Source organism: Purpureocillium takamizusanense, chromosome 12 (assembly GCF_022605165.1).
Source record: "Purpureocillium takamizusanense chromosome 12, complete sequence".
Classification (NCBI taxonomy): Eukaryota; Fungi; Ascomycota; class Sordariomycetes; order Hypocreales; family Ophiocordycipitaceae; genus Purpureocillium; species Purpureocillium takamizusanense.
Genome location: NC_063079.1, coordinates 439668 through 459948, shown reverse-complemented (window position 1 = coordinate 459948; position 20281 = coordinate 439668). Strand labels below are relative to the sequence as shown.

The 20281-nt window shown below is 58.4% G+C and overlaps 5 protein-coding genes and 1 non-coding gene across 7 annotated transcripts; 3 read left to right on the top strand and 3 right to left on the bottom strand.

Moving 5' to 3' along the window:
• The first annotated feature begins 261 nt into the window (after positions 1-261).
• On the top strand, positions 262-3221 carry RAD14 (DNA repair protein rad14). Its single transcript, XM_047992088.1, has 4 exons — positions 262-540; positions 602-1250; positions 1315-2911; positions 3012-3221. Exons 1-3 carry the CDS (start codon positions 457-459, stop codon positions 1728-1730), a joined length of 1149 nt encoding a protein of 382 aa, XP_047848101.1. The 5' UTR covers positions 262-456; the 3' UTR covers positions 1731-2911; positions 3012-3221.
• Positions 1877-4070, bottom strand: JDV02_010353 (uncharacterized protein; the record flags this gene model as incomplete). Its single annotated transcript, XM_047992087.1, has 6 exons — positions 3518-4070; positions 3322-3361; positions 2991-3214; positions 2630-2877; positions 2426-2556; positions 1877-2373 (listed from the first exon to the last, which is right to left on the bottom strand). Exons 1-6 carry the CDS (start codon positions 3704-3706, stop codon positions 1877-1879), a joined length of 1329 nt encoding a protein of 442 aa, XP_047848100.1. The 5' UTR covers positions 3707-4070.
• A 4655-nt stretch (positions 4071-8725) lies between these two features.
• Positions 8726-9901, bottom strand: JDV02_010352 (Nicotinamide-nucleotide adenylyltransferase; the record flags this gene model as incomplete). Its single annotated transcript, XM_047992086.1, has 1 exon — positions 8726-9901. One exon carries the CDS (start codon positions 9899-9901, stop codon positions 8726-8728), a length of 1176 nt encoding a protein of 391 aa, XP_047848099.1.
• An 84-nt stretch (positions 9902-9985) lies between these two features.
• Positions 9986-13737, bottom strand: VPS11 (Vacuolar protein sorting-associated protein 11). Its single transcript, XM_047992085.1, has 7 exons — positions 13463-13737; positions 13154-13405; positions 12976-13095; positions 12272-12913; positions 11991-12224; positions 11609-11944; positions 9986-11560 (listed from the first exon to the last, which is right to left on the bottom strand). The coding sequence occupies exons 1-7, from the start codon at positions 13472-13474 to the stop codon at positions 10205-10207; spliced, it is 2952 nt and encodes a 983-aa protein (XP_047848098.1). The 5' UTR covers positions 13475-13737; the 3' UTR covers positions 9986-10204.
• Positions 13738-14305: 568 nt separating this feature from the next.
• On the top strand, positions 14306-17438 carry ADI1_3 (1,2-dihydroxy-3-keto-5-methylthiopentene dioxygenase). 2 transcript variants are annotated; one of them, XM_047992083.1, is made up of 3 exons: positions 14306-14944; positions 14995-16860; positions 16927-17377. In XM_047992083.1, the coding sequence occupies exons 1-3, from the start codon at positions 14575-14577 to the stop codon at positions 17184-17186; spliced, it is 2496 nt and encodes an 831-aa protein (XP_047848096.1). In that variant the 5' UTR covers positions 14306-14574; the 3' UTR covers positions 17187-17377. The 2 variants fall into 2 exon arrangements, with proteins under 2 accessions (XP_047848096.1, XP_047848097.1); XM_047992084.1 differs by having other exon boundaries at positions 14306-16860; positions 16927-17438.
• An 884-nt stretch (positions 17439-18322) lies between these two features.
• On the top strand, positions 18323-18394 carry JDV02_010349. Its single transcript has one exon. It is a non-coding gene; the product is annotated as a tRNA-Asp (tRNA).
• Positions 18395-20281: the final 1887 nt, after the last annotated feature.

Below are 20281 nucleotides of genomic sequence, written 5' to 3'. Positions count from 1 at the left end.
ACCTGCCGCGGTGATGCTAGCACCTACCTGTAGTAGCTTGGCTTAGTACCTGCCTAGTACTAACCTACCTACGGTACATGCCTACCTGTAGTACCTACCTACCTACCTACTGTATGTAGGTACCTAGTAACTTTAGTGGAGGGTGCATCGAGCGAGGGTGACATCAGCATTTCAGCGCCTATCAGGACGGTACTTCATACTTTGTACTTCCATTGGATGGTAGCGATCGTCGCAAGTCGCCTCGCCCCTCCACTCCATCATCTTTCCTGAACTTCCTGCCGCCTGCGTCCCTGATATTTACCACCGTCTCGACTGCTCATCTGCCACCACATCAACATCCCAACCCTGCGCTGGATCCCTGCGTGTCGCTTCCACAGGGAGTAGAGCCCCGCATCAAGCTGGGGTCGCTTCTCGGCAGTCCAGCGCCGCGTAGCCGCCCTTCACCACTTCTCACGAATGGAGCGCCCCAAGACGCCGCCGCCCGCGGCCAAGGCGCCCGCTCCAGGCTCGCCACCAACCCCTGAGGTGACGCGGCGTATCGTGAGTGCATACACGCCTCCCCTGGACATCCCGGGCAGACTCTCATCTGACGCCGTCCCAGGAAGAGAATCGCCTTCGCGCCAAGGCCATCCGCGATCAGCGTGAAGCAGAACAGCGTGCGTCAGGCGCCGTGTCCGCCGTGCCCAAGTCCGCCTCCGGCTTTGTCCAGACCGACCATGTTCATGTCAGCAAACCCGTCAACGGCAAGCGGCCGTTCGGCTCTCTGTCCGCCGGGGATCTCACCACAAACCGCGATGGCCGCGTCAAGGCCGGCGACGAGGGCGAGTTGCGCCCCGCCCGCAAGTTCACAAAGTTCGTCGACTACAACATGAGCTCCATGACCGACACAAAGGGAGGCTTTCTGTCCACGGAGGATGACCCGCACAATTTTGCCCTCGGCGGAAAGAAGCCTGGACAGCCCGCCGACGACGACCAGCGGCCCAAGAACATGACGGTCCAGGAGTGGGAGAAGCTGCAGGTCATTCGTAACCTGAAGCGGCTGAAGGCAGGGCCCTTTGAGCCCGGCATCAGTGTCCTTGTCGACGAGGACAAGAGAAAGCGCTGCAGAGAGTGCAGGAGTCTCGAGATCGACTTCGTCTGGGAGGAGGTCTTCCACGTCTGCGTCTGCCACAAGTGCAAAGACAAGTATCCCGAGAAGTACTCACTCCTGACCAAGACGGAGTGCAAGGAAGACTATCTCCTGACAGACCGTATGCTTCTCCGAGAGCAGAACCCTTGCCACCTCCAGATGACGCGCTAACACTTGAACACCAGCCGAGCTGCGCGATCCGGAACTGCTCCCTCACCTCAATAAGCCTAACCCACACAAGTCCCACTGGCATGACATGATGCTGTTCCTGCGGTTTCAAGTCGAAGACTACGCAATCAAATCGAAGTGGGGCTCCTCCGAGGCCCTCGATGCAGAGTACGAGCGGCGAGAGACCCAGAAGAAGGCCCGCAAGGAGGCCAAATTCAAGGAGAAGTTGCTCGACCTCAAGCGCAAGACGCGCACAGACGCATTCCGCCGCCAGGCCGGCACGTTGGGCAAATCGGGTGCCAGCAAGTTTGGCGACTCTATGGGCAGCGGCCGACACGTCCACGAGTGGGGGCGAACAGTACAGAACGAGGAGGGCATGACCATCAAGACGTGTGTTGACTGTGGCATGGAGGTGGAGGAACTCGAGTTTTAACGACAAAGGCCGGGCTTTCGGATCAAACATCACCATAAAACCAAGCCATCGCACACGGTCTCGGCAATCACGAAGGGACAATTCGATGCTGCCATACTTGGAACAAGTCTCGCTCGTATATTCTGCACTCAGCGACTATATGCGCGTTATACAACTTGATGCTGCATATGCACCTCGCGGGTCACCACGATCCCGTCCATCACCGACGTCCTTACACGGTTCATCTCTCGGAGCTCAATCGACGTCAACGACTCATTATTGCCGTGGGCTACCCTTCTTCCCTCTGCCGCAACAGTAGTTGCGCTGCGCCCGTCATCAGGAGACGTCCACACGAATAGGCGCTCATCCGCCTCCAAATCGCCGCCACTCGTATAGGTGCCACAACTTCGACTCGCAAACGCGGTAGCATGCGTCGAGGACAAGCCGAAGCGACGATCCCCGTCCCAGGTGCGGACGGCGCCCGAATCGTCATCGTCCAAACCTTCATCTCCGTCGCAAGTCCTGCCCCTGCCGACGGTGGTAGTGTTGGTGGTCGTCATCGTTTTGCGGGTGGACCCGTGACCAGAATGGCTGCCGCAGGAGAACAGGCGCCGAGTTCCATTGCAGAGCTTGCTGAGGGCGGGATGTAGAAAGGGCAGGCAAGCTTCAGTCTGTCAGACAGGTTCCACAGGGGCGGAAGATGAACGGCATCATACCACAGACGACGGCACTATTTGCCTCGGTGATGGTCCAGTTAGTACTGTCAACAAAAACCCAAGTAATGTCTGGATCCTTGAGGTCTTGGTGAAGAATAATGCTGAGTCGGAGGCCAGACACGATAGTGACACTGCGAGCAACGTCAGCGAAGCTGCGCGACAAGGAGGCAGCCACTATGAGGAGTGGGTTTACATGAGACTTACAAAAAACCGACGAGGAATACTCCCGCCAGAGCTACCTTCTGGCCCCGCGGCAGATTCAATGTCCATATATATGGCGCTGGTAACGCAAGCATCAACACGTCAGTCACAATCGTCGGTATGGCGTTTCCATAAAAGAATTCATGGGAGTTGACGCCGCACGTATACGCGGAAGGCGGGAGCGGGTTGACGGGGTCGAAGCGCTGCCACCACGCGTGGACGGGCACGCACTGGAAGATGGCGACGAGAAACTGCCACAGCCCTTTTCATCAGTCTTGCACAATCGTATGTCTTTTCTTGTACACGTGCCGGCCGGCCGACCACTCCAGGTTTGGCTTGGCTTGGCTCGGCCCCCTTTACTTACCACGGCGATGCCCCAGCATAGTACACAGACGGCCAGCACGCAGATAGGAACCTTAATCGACTTCCGGACATGAAAGGCGCGCCAGTAGAAGGCGAGGATGGACCACTTGGCGCACAGCATCGTCAAGGTGTAGCTCAGCTCGCCGATGAAGAGGGCGATAGCCCAGTCGAGGGCCGCTTCGGGCGGGTTGGCCCAGATGTGCTTCCCGAGGCCGCGGCTCGTGGCTTTTTTCCACAAACAGGACGTCAGCACTACTTTGCTCCTTTTTTTTTTGGTTCCATGTGCCTCTTCCCGCTCTCGGCAACAAGCTTCTAAGTGAGCGTTAACTTACGGTATAGCGAAGAGCAAGAGACGTGCGCGCATGCGCAAACCTATCCAATGTCCTTGATCAGCAAAACCACGTTCTCCCCACATAAGTGGCAATGGTTATGAATGAGGTGGACAAGGAAATGGCAAACGCCCAGGGGTGTGTGTGTGTGTGAGAGAGAGAGAGAGAGAGAGACAGCTTGAGATGAGGTGGGACGCACCAGCGATGTTATGATGAGCCAGTCGTCTACCCACAGCGGCGCGTGATTGATGCGCCGGCTGGCGATGCGTAGGCCCACGACGAGGATGGCGAGCGCTATCGTCCCGACCGACGTGGCGATGATGACCGCCCGTCGATCCTGCGAGAGGTCGATGTCCGGCGGTGGCGGCGGCGGGAGGGCGGCCGACATGATTTATGGCTTTGGCCTAGCGGTCTTCGGGATGTTTTCCTCCCCTCTGGTGGCGGGACGAGCTGTCGGCAGAGACTTTGGGCTCGTGTCCCGTCTCGATCTCGGCTCTCCGTTCAGAGTGCTGGACGGTGGGGGCCTGTTGTCGAGGCGAGCTACGTCTCAGCGTCGTTTGTCGGGTATCAGGCGGCGGCAACTTTAAGGCATTACCATGACCCTTTCTCTCTCGACCGAGATCTCTCTTTGCATGGCGTCTCTACGGCGAGGGATGTGGCCCGCTTTATCCATTGCCGCAGAGGCCGGCACACAACTACCGAGGAGATCGATCCAGGCTGCTGAAATTGAGGCATCTACTAGTCGGCCTGCTGTTGGTCGATATAAGGCTGGCCACGGAGGGGGGCGAACCAGGCCTGTCGTGCCCGCACTTCCAGGTCGTCAAATCGGCCGCACTACCGCTGAGGGCCTGGCCTGGCCTGCCTACCTATATCCCTTTTCGGTGGCTCTCGCTCGGCGACCAGCATTCGTGGGACGTTGGTCGATGGCTGCCACCGCATTGTTGAGGACGGGAACGGGTAAGGAAGGGGTCGATCAGGAGGGGTGGAAATTTTTGTAGAAGCTCCATTGGAAGCACACGGGCGTGATGCCGCATCGTCTTCCCATTCTGCCTGGTGAAGAGAAAAGAGGTCCGATTTTAGTTCCGAGCAGTCAGAGTTCGACCACACCAGGCACTCAAGACAAAAGCTTGGATAATTTCTTTCGCGATTCGACGTAGCGCAAACTCCTACCGCTGCTGCGCGGCCCGCAACGACGTAGCTGCATGGCGAAACTCCGTGGCGCTCCCCCTTCCCCCGTATGAAGCGTCCCTTTCAGTCGCGGCGACTACGAGATTTTGTTGATGGGCCTCTCCGTGGGAGACCCCAGCTCCGATACGAGCCAAGGGAAAGTTGCAAAACGAGCCCGCCATGGACACATTCTTCACGTCGGTAAGGCCGGCCTGAGCCTGTCGGTTGAGCCGGCCGGCCGGCAAGGGAGGGAAAGTTCCTCGGATTTGTCAATAAGAATAACAGCCCCCCCTCCCCCCTCCCCTCACTTTCCTCTTTTTCCCGATTGGTGACTGCAAAGTGCCTCTCGTTGGGTGATGTACGTAGTCGTTCGCTCGCTCGCCCCCTGCTAGCTGCGTTGACGATCTCGCGCGCGCTCGCTAATCGCTCAGCTCAATAAGAGGGCCACAGCCAGCCAGCCGGCCGGCCATTGCAGCGGCGGGCCGGCCTTATTCTGGAGGACAAAATTTGGGTTTGAAAAGTTGAGAGCCCAGATTATTTCCCGCTTGATCCATCCGGCAGTCACAGCAGCAGGCTGTAGAGGGGGAACGTATCGTGTAGACTACTAAAGGCCCCGTCCCGTGGTTTCGGGGGCTTGCTGTCAGTGATGATGTCCTAGTGAAGATATGATGACGGTGATGGTCTTGGTTTTTGACCGTTAGGAGGAGGGAGGGAGCGAGGGTGGATTGCATAGGAGGGCATTCCGCCAGAGTTTCCGGACGGAAAGAGCACCAGCCAGAGAGAGTTGTCAGAATGTCGCAGACGAAAGAGACCCCATCATCATGTCTAGGGGCTCGTGCTGCTGCGAAGCGAAACCGTTTTGGTGGCGAGCGATTTTGTTTGCGTGCGTGTGGAAAAGACGCGCATGCGAGCATTGCCCCGACCGACCAACCCCATCCGCCATGGGCGCCATGATTCCCCGACGACGATCGTCAGTTCCTTTTCCATGTTCCCCGGACGAGCTCGGGACAAGGTAAGATTGGCCCATCGTTATGTACAACATGCCACGTACGTAGTATCGATCGCTCCAACACTCGGACGGACGGACGGACGAACAGGCGGCCAGCCCGGTCAGTTGGTCGTGCGTGCGTGTCGTCGCTCATCTCCAACGACAGAATATCCATCGCTCGGTGTGCGGCGGCGCACCCGCCGTGGCTGACGTGACCCGCGGCCGCGTAAATAAGAAACCCTGGACTGTAACTATCTGTCTGTCTCTCTGTCTCTCTCTAGACGACAAAACGATATGCTCGTCAGCGAGATGGCGGGCGGCAGGGTAGGCGTTGCAGTACCGTCACTACTAGGACAAAACGGACGGAAGAATTGGTAATGGCCGATGGAAGCGCAACACGCGTCCGCGCAGTAGTTATTCCACCCACACAAGCAAGCACACGCTGGCCCTCATGATGTCAAAACACAATGTGGTGATGCGTCTGCCTGCCTGTCCGCACGACCGGGGGGGTGGTTGGTAGACGTTTTGTCGTCGTTTGGCCGGCCCCTCCTCGGTCTCTACTCTACTGCTGCCTGATGCCTGCCGCTGCTGCTGCTGCCTGTTGCTGCTCCCTCATTTACTCGCTGGCAGTTAGTTGGTTGTCATGGCTGTCAGTCATTGAGCCCTAGCACAGAACCAGGCAAAGCTAGGGTATTGTTGTACAATGCTGCAAAGGTGCACGCAGAACAGGACAAGCAATTTCGCAGCCAGTGACTGCCGGAAGACACAGGTACCGAGATCATCATGCCGACTGTGCAGACGGACCGGGAGGAAAGCTCCTAACCTCGTACGTATGAGCACGCATGATCCCTGCAGAGGGCCCGCAAGGCCCGGTAGTGACCGGTGCGGCTAGATTGGGCCGAGAATCTTTGCGACATGATGGTAGCGAGCATCAAATGGCTTGTGGGGTGAGGCGAGTCGTGAGATGCATCGGGGGCAATTGCCCGACCACCTTGTTTTCCTTCGCCGGCCATCCCAATGTGGCTGGTCTGAGCCGCAGGACCGATACCGCAATTTTGTGTGTATATGTTCCACACAGTCAGTACCTAGCATTCAACAACGCTGCTGCCCGACCCACATAAAATATAGTCAAAGTGAAGCTATCGCCATAGCGCAAATGTAATATCCAGACGTTAATATAAGTGCTATTGTGAAGAGTAGCCGTCGAGAGCTAACGCTTGCCGAGCTCGCGATGTAGTAGGAAAAACAAGATGCCCGTAGCGCCGCTGCCGTTGCCACTGCCTTATATAGCACCGACTATAATAACCCGACCGGATATACAAGACCGTGGTCTTGCCTATGTTGAGCAATATAGTCATACCTACGAGCCCGGCACACGGGCTCCAAGGATCTCAATAGTAGCAGCACGCGTCACGCCGGTCTCTGACAACTCTAATAACTCTGACGAGTCTCACGAGTCTGACGAGCTTGACGGCGGCTTCGTTGACCTTATAGGTGACGAGCCCGTTAACCTTATATAGCCGGCCGTGACGGCTATCACGGCTAGCTTCACTTCGCAGGTCTGGGGCCCATAGGATGCCGAGCACGAGACCTTACCTCAAAGCCAATAGCCAAGCTAGATAGCAGCATATTAGGATAGAATAGAGGCATAGCTAGAGGCCGACGAACGGGCATGGCAATAGTTAGCTAATGAGCTGTTAGATGTGTAATTATGAGGTTATCATGACATCTTCAATACAGTCATTTTTTGGACCATAGCCGTGGCCGCGATGCCCTCACTTTCGCTGCCTAAGAGACCGCTCCAGCAAACCTACATTTGATGGCTGCAGGGAACACACACACGCAAAGTTGCGGTATCGGTCCTGCGGCTCAGACCAGCCACATTGGGGTAGCCGGCGAAGGAAAACAAGGTGGCCGGGCAATTGCCCCCGATGGAAAATGCTTCGGGGACGTACTACCAAGCACCGTAGCTCCGACACAGCACGTCTACGCCTCGACAAACATGTTCACTGACGGAGTCACAGAGCAAACATGTAACAGAGTCAGTCCAAGACGACACTCTTCTTCGCGCCCGAGCAAGCCCAGACCGCAATGAAAAGAGAAAAAAGGTACGCCTGTCAGACGTCCACCGACACCCACCCCGCCCGCGCGCCCGAAGGCAGACCGCAGACGGGGACGAGATCATCAAGAAGCGGGCCGACACACAAAAGAGTCGAGACCCCATCTCTCTATACAGCGGCTGCGCAAAGGCAGACCGCCGCCATCCTTGCGGACAGAGCGAGAGGACCAGAAAAGAGTATTCACTCTAGGGCGTCGGGGATATGCACTCATCAACCAGGGTGGATTCTGTGGCTCTTGTAGGGAACCAAGAGAAGGTCGAATACTATAGAAATGATTCTCCTGCAGGCGGTTGTTAGCATGAGGATTCGCCGCGGATGCGCGTGTGTGTGATAGTATGGGGGTGCACATACTGAAGTATTGTCGACATGAAGAAAAAAAGAAGAAAAGGAAACTGAAAGAGCGGCGGGCGAGCTCGAATTTTATACTGCATGCAGTGGGGCCACTGTGCCTGTGCTCACCGCCTAAAAGTTTTTGGGCGGCGGCAGAAATTTTCTGCCCAGAAGGAACGGATGGACCCTGGCGAGCTCCTGCTGTGCTAGCGCGCATGCGGGTCCCACACCGAGTGCTTGCCCCGGCAAGGCTCCTCCTCCCAGTGGATATCGCTGGGGCCTAGCCACAGCTCCTCCAGTTGAGGCTCGGGGAACGGCATGGTTCACCGGGAGAAGCAAGTCGGCACGAGCAAACTGTGGATGCAGCTTCATTTCCTGTCCGCCGCGTTGCAGGCATCAGGGTCGAACGGTGAGGAAATCTCTGCCCTGACGAGCTTTTCAGCCAGCAAGGGTGCGCAGCTCTGAGACGAAGGTTGGGTCTAGAAGACACGCTCATGCATGGCGGGAGTCGCCGCCCATGGGAGGAGAGCAACGAAATTTGGCCCATGTTGAGCCTCAAGAACCTCCTAACAAGATTGCCTCGGCCTTGCTACGTACGAGTGACGATTGCAAGTACTACGAGGTAGTAACTACGAGGTAGTATACGTTAGAGGTCGTTATTGCTCGCATCACGGCGTCAATGGCTCGTACCACTTCGGTACTTCGTACTAACAGACGCACACGTTTCCGCAGGCATCAAGCCGCCAATACACCACGCGTCAAACACAAAACTTTCTTCACGCCCTTACCACCTTGGCTCACCTCAATCACGATATAGCTTCTCCCTCTCGATCCACGCCCGCACCTCCCCGTCCACCAGCCTCTCCAGCCCCTCGCCGTCCCGCTCCTTGACCGCCTCCCTGGCCTTGGAGCTGCTCACGCCCTCCATCCGCCGCATCATCTCTTCTTCTTCTTCTCCCCCCGCCTCGTCGTCGTCGTCGCCGTCCATAGTCGAAACCACGTCCACCCTGCGCGCCCACGCACCCCTCCCGCCCACGGCGTCGAGCCTCCCGCCCTCGAGCCCGCGCACGTACTCGCGTTGCTCCTCCAGCCCGCCCCACTCGTCGTCCAGCCGCGTCGACACACGCAGCCGCGCCGTCGCGAAGAAGGGGTCCAGTGCCCTCTGCATCGCCGTCTTCTTCTGCTGCTGCTTGGCGTGCCCGCCCGCTGCCGACGCCGCTCCGGAAGCCTCCTGACTGCCGTCACCGTCGTGGTGGTCGTGGTCCTGATGGTCGTGGTAGTACTTTGGGTTGAAGATCCGGATCAGCGTGTCGTAGCCCGCCAGAAAGACTTGCTCCGGAGCCTCGTCTCCCCCCCGTCCGTAGAAACCGCTTGCGTCAATAGCCCGCTCCTTGTCGTGGAAATACGGCATCGTCGTCACCGCCAGGTCCACTTCCAGTCCGGCTGCTGCATCCTGGCGCCGGCGACGGCTCGTATCTTGTTCCTTCTCTCCTACGCCCGGCGGCGTCGACACCCCTTCTTCGTCGTCGCCGCCCAGCAGCTCCCGCGCAAACCCCTCCATCATGCACAGCCGCACCGGGAACGACGCCGGCTTGGGCGCCTTGTCCGCGTTATTAACCGCCAGCAGGAGCATGACCCGCGTCGTCGCGTCTCTCGCCGCTCTGGGATCCCTGCTCGTGCTCCTGCTCTTGGCGTCCTGCACCGCCGACCGCACCATGCGCGCGTGTGCCCTCGTGGGCGGGTTGAAGCTCGAGTCGAGCACGATCAATCTGCGCACCGGCCCGCTTGTTGGCCGCCGTGGTGCCGGCTCTGCATCGCCAGCGCTGGAGCCGGCGGCGGCGGCGGCGGCTGTGGTGCTTGCTGCCGCCGCGAGGCCGTGTGGCAGGGTGCACAGCACTCGCAGCGGATCCTGCGACGATTGGAACGCGGTGAGCGATCGTGCGAAGAAGTCGACAAGCTGTGCCGGTCGTGGCCTCATGATGGGCGGCGGCGGCGGCACTTGACTCATTGTTCTTTATTGATGACTCCTTGGATGAGGGTCATTTGAGGATGACGTTGCACCGTCCAGACTTCGGAACCCATGGCACGAACGTGGGGCTCGAGGCGGATCGCCGCCAAAGCCAAGCGTGTGTCCAGGATCGATCCTGACGCAGTCACCACAACCGTGACCCGTGATGCAATTGCGCGAAGGGGCGATTTGAGCGCCAATTAGTCTAGGTACACATGGCTAATCCCAACACCATACAAGGCATCAAGCCAGTTCCAGTGATACGTGAGCCAACTACGCCTCACCATTGTGCCCATCCATAACTCCCCGTGAGAACCAGTCCGCAATCGTGGCAAACCTATCATCGCTGTCCTCCAACACTCCCTTAAACAGCTCGTGCTTCTCTGCGCTTTCCTTCTGCTGCTCGCGCATCTTGCGGATCACCTCGTTCCCGCTCGCACACTTTGGACACTCGACGTCGTCCCCTTCACTGGCCCCTCCGCGGAGGCACCTCTGGTGAAAGCTGTGCTTGCAGAGGAAATGCACCGCCGGGAGGTCGAGCCCCTGTCCGCAGTCGGCGCACCGTGTGGCTTGAAAAACGGCTGGCTTGGTTCCCAGGTCCGCCAGCTCAGTCCGTCGCTTCTCCGTGTCTGTCCGTAGCGTATCGATGCGGTGTTTGTTCTGCGTGATCTCCCTGCGCTCTCTCGAGATCGTCTCATGCAGGTATGGCTTGACCATGCCCATAGTTGCCACGCCCCCTCCAGACGACTGCCCCACGAGCGTTTGGATCACCTGCAGCGGGGCCATGAGCCCGTCCTTGTCAATCTTGGACAGGATAGCCTCCAGTTCGTCAGAGCCAGCCTCCTGCAGCACCCGAGAATCGGACGTGAGGTAAGCCAGCGCCGCCGGGTAGAGTTGCGGTTCCTCGGGTCCGTATTTTTTCAGCGCCTTCAACGCGCCCCTTGTGTCCTTGGCTGATGTGTATGACCGGAAGATGTCGAACAACAGGCCTGCCTGCTCCTTGACCAAGACTGTGCCGTCGCGAAAGTCAGACAGGTGCGAAAGGAGCAGAACGTTTGAGCTCTCCATAGGGACATGCTCTCCCTCGATCAACTTCTTCGCCTTAGCCTCCCACTCCTCTCTGTGCTGTTGTCCCTTCTTCTCAGTTGACTTGTACAAATACATCTCGAACAGCGTGGTATAAAGCTCTGTCCTGTCTGACGTTGCGAGATCTTGTTCCTCCAAGCACGCCTCTAGAAACACAATGAACTCATCTGGGTGGTCGATGAAGGATGAAAATGCCGTTCGCGGTGGGGGCGCCTTGTACTTTGGTGGTGGATAGTCGTCTTCGTTTAACGACTCCATCGCATCTTGAATTGCGTTTTTGCCTGTTCCCGGTGTTCCAGGGCTTGCTATAGAAGAGGTGTTCATGTAGGGCAGAGGGAGAAGATTAGACAGGTTCTGCACGGCACTCGCCGCGCCAGCAGCAAAGCCGCCCGTCGAGATGGGTGTCTCGCCGTCTTGCGCAACGACCGCCATCGTTCGTTTGGGTCTATACTTGCCGGTATAGTAGTCTACAAAGACCCTGGTCGCGTCCTTGGGACAATGTTCGATGAGCACGCGAGCGTACTTTTGCAGGCAAGGGTAGGCCTGTAGCGGTCAGCAACGATGCCTGAGAGCCACAGCTCATGCACTTACGACTTCCGGGTCCTGTCGCCAGATGTAGTCGAGTGCCTCATCGTAGCTCTTGGAGTCTTCGATCAGAATGTCAACCACCAGCTCCGTCTCTCCATGCCGCTTGGCAAGATATGCAGCCTGCTCGTAATAGCCTCCTTGGCGGCACATGGCTATGGCTGTATCTAGGTCAAACTTGAGGTCGCCAGGCGATTTGATAAACTTTTCCAGTTTATCAATGTCCTTGAGTTTGGCATAGCAGTTGAGCAGGAGCGTGGTGTGGTCGGCCGTAGCTTTTCTATGCTCATGAAGTTGTTCCAGGTACTGAATGAGGTTGTGTATGCGTTGCGTGTCAAGGAACTATGCGGTCAGTGGAGGTCGCTATGTGGTGCTGAGTGCAACGTACTTTACGTATAACTTGCGACGGCTCTGTAGTATCAATGGCACGAATGTACTGGACCATTGCCCCGTCATAGTCGGCTTTTTTATATAGGTGGTCGCCGAACTTGCGGTAGATAAGGCTCTGCTGCTGGTTGTCCAAGCCCGAGTTCTGTGCCAGCTCAATGGCGAGGGGGAACATGTTCCTCTGATACAGCATCTCCAGCCTCTGCTGTAAAGCCTTTTCGTGATACCGGTGGACCTGACCTGTTAGTCCACCGAATTGTACCTTTGGTCTGGCTGACTTACTTTGCCCTCGACGCTGACGGTGAAAAGATCGCCCCAGACTTCGAAGATGAAGCGGACGGGTGAGATCAGTGTTTCAGTATGTGAGACGACGCGCAGGTCTGGCTCCAAGATCACAAAAGACGATGCATTGAAGAGAGCCTCGGTTGCCCCGCCTCCAAAACGCCGTCTCATGGCATCTGGATCCCTTCCGTTGGCGCCAGAAGACGGACACGCCAGCGCAATGTAGTTTTGGTAGATGGATATCAGGCTCTTGGGTGACTCGTAGGCCTTGGGCGGACCACGTCCATCCAAAAAGTATGTGTATATCGCGTCTTCCCGGGCGACGACGACGTCGCCTGAGCTGGGGTCCAGTGTCATGCATCCGACGGCGCATCCTGAATCCTCGACAGTCTTCGGCGGGAGCCCTTGGCCCCGGCGCGAAAGGCCCAACTTTATGATTCTCGACGTGGTGGATACGAAGAGTGTGGTCAGCTTCTCGTCCGTCGCGAGCTGCACGCCCGTCACCGGCTCTTCGGACTCGAACACTATGCGCTGCTTCGTTCCGAGATCGTGAATGAGATCGCCGCGGAGGACGGTGACGGCGCCGTTTCCGAAGCCGACGGCGATCTGCGAAAGGTCGTGGGACGCGGCAAAGGCAGATATCTGAAAAGTGGTCAGCACCCCATACTCGATGCGTCTATCTACGGGGTATCGGCGCAACCTACAGGAAACTGTCGGCGTCCGTTGTTGATAGTCAGGGTGCTCAAGCAGGTGGGCATGTTTGTCTTCTTGACGAGCTTGTCGAGGGCCCACGCCTTGAGTACCGGTTCACTGCTGAGATCCTCCTTTATTATCGTTAGCAGAATAAAGGATACACCACAGCCTTCGCGGACGCAAGCTCACCGCGACCGTCACCAGGACGCTGGTGCCCTCGACCTGGCGCATGTGGGTGACCCTTCCCGACTCATGCGCCTGGAAGCGGCGCACCACCTTCCAGCTTTTGCCGATGATGCTGACGAAGCCATCGTTTGATCCCACGAACAGGCTGTCGGAGCCCGCACAGACGCTGGATATCTCGTTGCTGTCGAAGAGCTGCTGAGCGTCATCATCGGCGAAGGAGACGGGTGCGACGTCGAAGAAGTCGAACGACTTCCACTGTGGCTGAGTTAGTCAAGCTTGAAGAAAGAGCAAGGCCATGGGGGCTCAGCTTACCGAGATAGCCATCTTGCCGCATCGAAGCGACGCTGCTCGCTTGATGATGTAGGTCAGCTGGCCCGGGTGGTGCTCGGCGGATCTGTCGCAGCTGTGATGACGATGGTGGGGATGCTTTTAGTTGGAGCTCGGTGCCTGCCGCAGTGCCGAATGCCCGCGCGTTCCCTACCTAGTAGTGGCAGCCTCGCAGCGCGTCCAGCCACGACTCACTAGGCCCCGACAGGAGGCAAGTCGATGCCAGCCCAGACAGCGCATGCAAGGTAATTGAAATGCCATAAACTTGCCGATGGACTCCAGCTAGCTCCGTTATTCCCGTCTACGATTTTTCAAAAGTCTGAAGGCGGAAATCGCGAGCGAGTGCTAGGCGCCGCTGCTATCATCCATAAACGCCGTGGATCGTCCAACGCAGCCGTGTTGGTGCAAGCGACAACTCAAGCACATCTTGCTGCGCGACAGTTCTGCGCAAAAGCCATTCATGCTCCCTGATCCTTACGGTTTTGCCTCGTCTCAGGCAAGAAAAGTGCTGTTCCGCTGACACCTCACTTCCGAGCTCCAGTGGCCTGCTCTGCTTGGCTGCCCTGCCAGGGCCCTCACGCGCACCACAGGCACTGGAGCTGCTGGGCCCCAGGCGCAGTGACACTGTCAGCCCCGTGCTCGGCGGTAGCTCCAGGGGCTCTGCGGGTTGATGCCTGATGGCCTCACGAAACGTCTCGCGCTTTGATTGGCTACGCGTGCCCTGAGCGCCCCAGCGCCGTACGGCACAGCACACAGCATAGCACAGCGGGCAGCAGCAGCAAAGCCAGGCACGGGAGCACAACCTGCTGTTGGAGCTCCATCCATCCACCCATCTGTTGAGGTCGTTTATCCATCACCACCTCCGAGTCGGACAGACGCCATCCGCGATCCCACGACCCAAACACCTGCGGACCACAGGCATCACGCGCGCAGCCTGCCTGCCTGCCCCTGCCTCGTCGGCGCGCTCGAGACACCCGCCGCGGCCTCTGTCGCCCGGAGAGCTGCCCGGCTCCAAGTACCTTTGGGCCTTCGCCTCCCAGTCCCCGACGGCTGGCCTCTCCATGAGCTAGGCCCCGTGACCGAGGAGGCGCGCCACGATGGGCCCCAATGTTGGAAATGGCATGATTGGGATGGAGATGGGCATGGGCATGCACCCCAACGGTGCCAACCAGCCCCAGGCCACCGAGTACACGCTCCAGGGTGTCATGCGGTTTCTCCAGACCGAGTGGCACCGTCACGAGCGCGATCGCAATGCCTGGGAGATTGAGAAGCAGGAAATGAAGGGCCGCATCGCCAATCTCGAAGGGCAGGCTCGCCGCGCCGACTCTACCCAAAAGGCTCTCAAGAAATACGTATCCATCCTCGAGCGCAAGGTCAAGGAGCAGGCCGCGCAGATCAAGGGCACGCCCATCAAGAACGATGACGCGGCGAGCGAACGCGCCGCCAAGATTCAGGAGAAGCTTAGATGTACCGCGTCCCACGCTGTCACTCACGCAATGTTACTGACCTTTCCGCAGCATCCTCAGACAAACATTCGGTGCCTGGAGCCGACGAGGACATTCAGATTCCCAGATCCGACGACGACGCACAACGAAACGACCTCAAGACTTACCTCGATCAATGCCAGGCAGAGTTCATGTATCTCATGGTTACTCCCGCGAACCCTCAGCCGCCTCGCGAGTCGCCGCCGCTGCCCATGATCGAAGACCTCCGAGAAGCCGAAGGGTATGGCATGCCTGGTCCGCAGCCGATGGAGAGGCAATTCCAACTCCAGCGACCGGCGCCAAGCCACGGTCAGGACATGGGCGCAATGAACGCGCGCGCGCATCAGGTCCCCAACGCCGTATCGCAGATGCAACACCAGTCACAGGGCTATGCCAAACCCGACATGCAGCCTCAGCCGATGATGCGAGCCGCTAACGACCACCAGGTCGCCATGTTCTCTGGCTCTAACGACTGGCAGGGCCCGGTCTCCGTGACAACACGCTCCTTAGATGAGAACATGCCAGGGCCGAATCACGCCGCTGAAGCGCTCGGCGGCGTCGACGATTCTGCCGAGCTGCGAGAGAAACCGCCCGCTGCCCCTGAGCCCGATGGTTGGGAATTCCCCGAGGGCGCGTTTCCCGAGCCGGGCACGGCCCACCAGCAGTCGTCTGCGCCTTCGGCAACGAATCGACCTGACACGGACGCGTTCCCGAATGCCGAGTACATGCCCAAATCGCCGAACCGGGTCCCTAGTGGGCATCGAAGAAAAAGTTCAATGTCTAGGAGACGGAGCGGCGAGCATGAGCTGGCCCTGAACGCCAGCCAAAAGGCCGATGGCAGCGCTTTCAAGCTGCGGTTTGGACTACGCGGCCATCTCGATACCGTGCGGACGGTCATCTTCTCGGGCGGCGGCAGCCCTGGAGAGCCTGAGATATGTACGGCCGGTGACGACGGCATGATCAAGCGCTTCCATATCCCGCGTCTCGACAGCCACGCCGGCCCGCTCAATGCCGCGTCCGACCTGGACGTTATTGCCAATTTCACGCATCGCGGGCACACCGGCTCCGTCTTGTCGCTGACATCGTGGTCGCCGTCCCCCAACTTCTCCACTGGTGGTCGCGCGCAAGGCGACGGATGGATCTTCTCGGGAGGCCAGGATGCAACGATCCGCGTCTGGGAGCGTGGGCGGGTGGACCCAAAGGCAACGCTGGAGGGCCACACCGACGCCGTGTGGGCGCTCTGCGTCCTGCCTACGACCTTGGGCAATGTCTTTGGCAACTCCAGCCACTACGGTAGCGCGGACCGGATACTGCTCGTTTCCGGCGGAGCGGACGGGACGGTGCGGCTCTGGTCCGTCAGTGCCCCTCCGCAGCTCAGCTCTCCGCAGCCTGGGTCGAATCGAAGCATGTCTGGGCGCGGCGGGCGCGTTCGCGGCAACTCGATGAGCTCCGGCAGCGGCTTCTCCAATTCTCCACAGCCGACGGTGTCGTCCAACTCGCCATTCCACCACACGCTGGTGCATGTTATTTCAAGGTCGGACGGCTCTCAGGCCAGCCCCACGTGTATCACGCCACTCGGCAGTTCTGGAGAGACGTTTGTGGTCGCATACGCCGATGCCGCTGTCGTTGTCTACGACACGAGAAGCGGTGAGCAGGTAGGCCAGATGGACAGCATGGAGACGTCGGACGGTTCGATGAAGACGGGCGTCAACGCGGTCGTGGCGACTACGATTGGACTGGACCAAGGAAGTCCACATCATCCCAACACCATTGGCGGCGAGGACGAGGCCGGGGCCGGGGGACCGACGGGCGGACGATCGATGGCGGGTTCGGGCGTGGAGGGGACAATCATCTCTGGGCACGAAGACCGTTTTGTGCGGTTCTTCGACGCCAACAGCGGTACGTGTAAAGAGAAGAGCCTGGGGCTTTCCTTACCTGTTCCAGCATCACTAACACAGGCCATAGGGCAATGCACGTACAACATGCTCGCCCACCCCGACGCCATCTCGAGCCTGTCGCTGAGCCCTGACGGGCGAGAGCTAGTGAGCGCCGGACACGACGCGTCGCTGCGTTTTTGGAGCTTGGAGAAGCGATCCTGCACGCAGGAGATCACGAGCCACCGGGTGATGCGGGGCGAAGGTGTATGCTCGTGCGTCTGGAGCCAGGACGGCAAATGGGTGGTGAGCGGCGGAGGCGACGGCGTGGTCAAGGTGTTTGCGCGGTAGCAGCCCAGGAGAGGGGACGCTGCGTGACGATATTATGGGCCGTGCAAGAGCACCGTGTTATATTATGTATACGGACGGATTATCATGCTACTACGTCGATACCCGGCAAAGCATCTGCTCGGCGCGCAATGACTAGCTGCGAGCTTGGAGCCTCATGGGAAATGGTTAGCGAGCTGACGATCTGCCGCTGTTGAGTCAATTCTGGAGCTTGAACTTGAATCGCGCCAACCACAAAAATGACGAGTCTGTGCATCGACAACGCCTCGTCTTTAATGTGAGACCCCCTTGCCAGCAAGCAAGTAAGGAGGCAAACAGAAACCATGGTCATCTTGGCCGGGGCGGCTCCGAGCACGACCAGTCGCGCGTGTGGGACGCCGCGTGCCACCCGGGCCAGCGCATCGTCGTCTGGCCACAGGTGGTGATGGTGGGTCGTTGATGTAAGCGCGCAGCTGGTAGTGAGCGACAAGATGGGTTTTCTACCCTTATTCCCGTCTAGTCCTCCTGAGGTGGATTAATGAAGCCCGAAAACTCCGGGCTGTGCATGTGCCTTAGCTTCTTCACGATTTTCACGATCCCCCCTTTTGGTCCCCCAACCGGTATATCTTCGTCAAAGAGGCACACGCGTTCACTGGATGATGAGTTTTCGGATCTCGCAACCGACAATGGGTTCACGTAGTCTGCTGGGCTCTGAACTCGCCGGCCAGTCCCGACGACGAACAACCCCTCTTTAATTGACTGTCTATAAGCAGACGTAGTTGTTTTCGTTGCGCTTTCGAGTTGCTAGTGGATTAGGAGTGCCGCGATGCCTCTCATCAGCCCAGGCATGACGAAGCGCAGGTTTGAACGGCAGGCAATCAACAGTAGTGCAATTACATTATTGGAGATGAAAATACTATATATGGGAAAAAGTTCATTCAGAGATCAGACATATGTACCTTTGTCATGACGACACCAAGGGCAGTCAGTCCCTTTGTTCGCCTTGCTCAATGTAGTAGCGTATAGGGTATCTGGTCGCATTCGACGTCAGGGGACGCCGTGGCCAAAACGGGATGGATACTGAGTGTGGGGCATATATATAGCAATAAGCCAGGTCCAATCACAACACCCACTACGACGGCTGAAAACAGCTGTTCGAGTCTTCCGTAGTATAGTGGTCAGTATGCAAGCTTGTCACGCTTGAGACCCGGGTTCAATTCCCGGCGGGAGAGATCATTCGGTCTTGACTCTTTTTTTCTTCCCTTTTATTTTTAGTTCTCCCGCATAGTTGCGACGAATGATGATGCTGTCTTTTTTTCTTTCTCGTGGTCACGCGTTGCGCATTTGAGACATTGTCTGCGGAGTGTGATGCATCGCAAGACGTATGTGTTTGTCTGAGATGTGCGAGGCCAAGGCCGTCTGGTCACGTAGGCACGATGTTTTCTCCGCTCCAGCGACTTGGCCCTCCCCACAGCCCACCCAAAACCTGACACGGTAATAACCAACTACCTTTGACGACTCGCAATCCAAGGACAAACCGCCCACTTTGTGGGCACACCAGGAGCGCGAGCACCTGCAAGCACCTCGCTGGACATTGATGCCAAGCCAAAAAAAAAGGCGCCGAGGCTCGCCCTGGGTTGGGGTTGGTATGTAAACTTAAGGGGCACAGATTTGCAGTATAAAACTACGATGATCTATTAGGCTGTTGTTTTGCTCTCTGCGCTGTCCCGCCGCGAAGTCTATCAACCCTGGTGTTTGACGATACTGTGGACGGTAGGCCACCCGAGGTACTGTACCGGCTGGAGGGCCCAGCGGCGTCCGTCTGCAGTCTCAAAGGGGGGGGGGGGGGGCTTTTGCGCGGCGGCTCTTGGCAGGCCGGGGTGGCGGCAGCGGCTGGCGGTCGGGTTTTGGGTGGCTTGCTAGGCGGCTGGCTGCTGTGAAGGGCTTCCAATGCTGGGCGGGCCAGCCGGTGCCGTTAGATCCGGGGGTAGGCGGAAAGCTGGAGCGAAAGAACGCGCGGCCTCTGGGATGGGTGACCTACCTAGGGGGAAAGGAGGCGGCGCCATTTTCTCTCCTTCTCTCTCTCGTTTTCTTCATCCCCTCCTGTTGGATACTGTACATGTCAGTCCTGTTCGAAAATACAGGACTGCACATATTCCGGCATTTCTGGGCGGGCGGGGGGAGGGAGCCGCAGTCGTGTCTGACGAGTCGTGCGCGCGGCAATATGTTCTGGCGTGATGGTGGTGGTTCACCTCCGTCTGATGTCAGCTTCTGTTGGACAGGACAGGATACAGGATAGGCGGTCCTGCCAAGAGCACCACCAAGGTTCCGAAGTTCGACGAGGACCAAGGAATTTGGTGACGTCGGCGGGACGGAGATTAGCTGCTGCGACAGCCCGACGTGCGCGCGCCTCTGCTGCTGTCGTTTTTCGCCGCCAGCAGGCTATCATATTGTCACTTGCACTGTACAGTATACACGTACCGAGTACTGGTAGTTGCAAGTACGTCAGTAGGGGAGCTGCAGCCCGGCGTCTGGCACCAGCCACAGCAGCGGTCGATTTTGGTTCGGAAACGCCCACTGTCGGAGCCGGATCCGTCATCGTCGTCGTGTCCCACCGCCGTGGCGCCGCCGCCGCGAGTGAGGCAAGAGGCGCTGCTGGCAGCTGGAGATGGGGAAGGCTTGCATGGGTCGTCTCGCGTGGCGCGCGCTCGGGGCGCCTGATGGACATGAGGCTGATGGACGATGGAGCCGCCGCCGCAGCCCCATTGCCCTCGACGGACGAACACGACCACGACCACGACAACGGCGTGCCGCTGCTGGCTGACCTTGTGCGGCACAGTGCCGTCGTTCCGGAGGCTGCCGCGGGCGGAGTCGCGCATATCCCAGGGGCTGTCCGTATACATACGTCCGGCATACCCTCTGGAGATACTCTTTTCACGAAGTGCGACGCGGCACTCTTGACCTGCGTCCCTGCCAAAGCTCACTGCTGGGCTGGAACGAGGGTCAGGTGCCGATGGGAGGAACAAAAAACCTAATCTGGTGTGCAAGCAACGGACGCAACGGGGTTGATCCCTGGTAGGCGACCGACCATAACGGGAGCCGATCCGGCGGGTAGGTAG

Coding starts and splice junctions, on each gene's coding strand:
- RAD14 (XM_047992088.1), top strand. CDS start 457: ATGGAGCGCCCCAAGACGCCGCCGCCCGCGGCCAAGGCGCCCGCTCCA. Junction 541..601: donor CTGAGGTGACGCGGCGTATC/GTGAGTGCATAC, acceptor ACGCCGTCCCAG/GAAGAGAATCGCCTTCGCGC. Junction 1,251..1,314: donor AGACTATCTCCTGACAGACC/GTATGCTTCTCC, acceptor CTTGAACACCAG/CCGAGCTGCGCGATCCGGAA.
- ADI1_3 (XM_047992083.1), top strand. CDS start 14,575: ATGGGCCCCAATGTTGGAAATGGCATGATTGGGATGGAGATGGGCATG. Junction 14,945..14,994: donor GATTCAGGAGAAGCTTAGAT/GTACCGCGTCCC, acceptor ACCTTTCCGCAG/CATCCTCAGACAAACATTCG. Junction 16,861..16,926: donor GTTCTTCGACGCCAACAGCG/GTACGTGTAAAG, acceptor CACAGGCCATAG/GGCAATGCACGTACAACATG.
- VPS11 (XM_047992085.1), bottom strand. Junction 13,096..13,153: donor GCGTCCTGGTGACGGTCGCG/GTGAGCTTGCGT, acceptor ACGATAATAAAG/GAGGATCTCAGCAGTGAACC. Junction 12,914..12,975: donor ACGGACGCCGACAGTTTCCT/GTAGGTTGCGCC, acceptor ACCACTTTTCAG/ATATCTGCCTTTGCCGCGTC.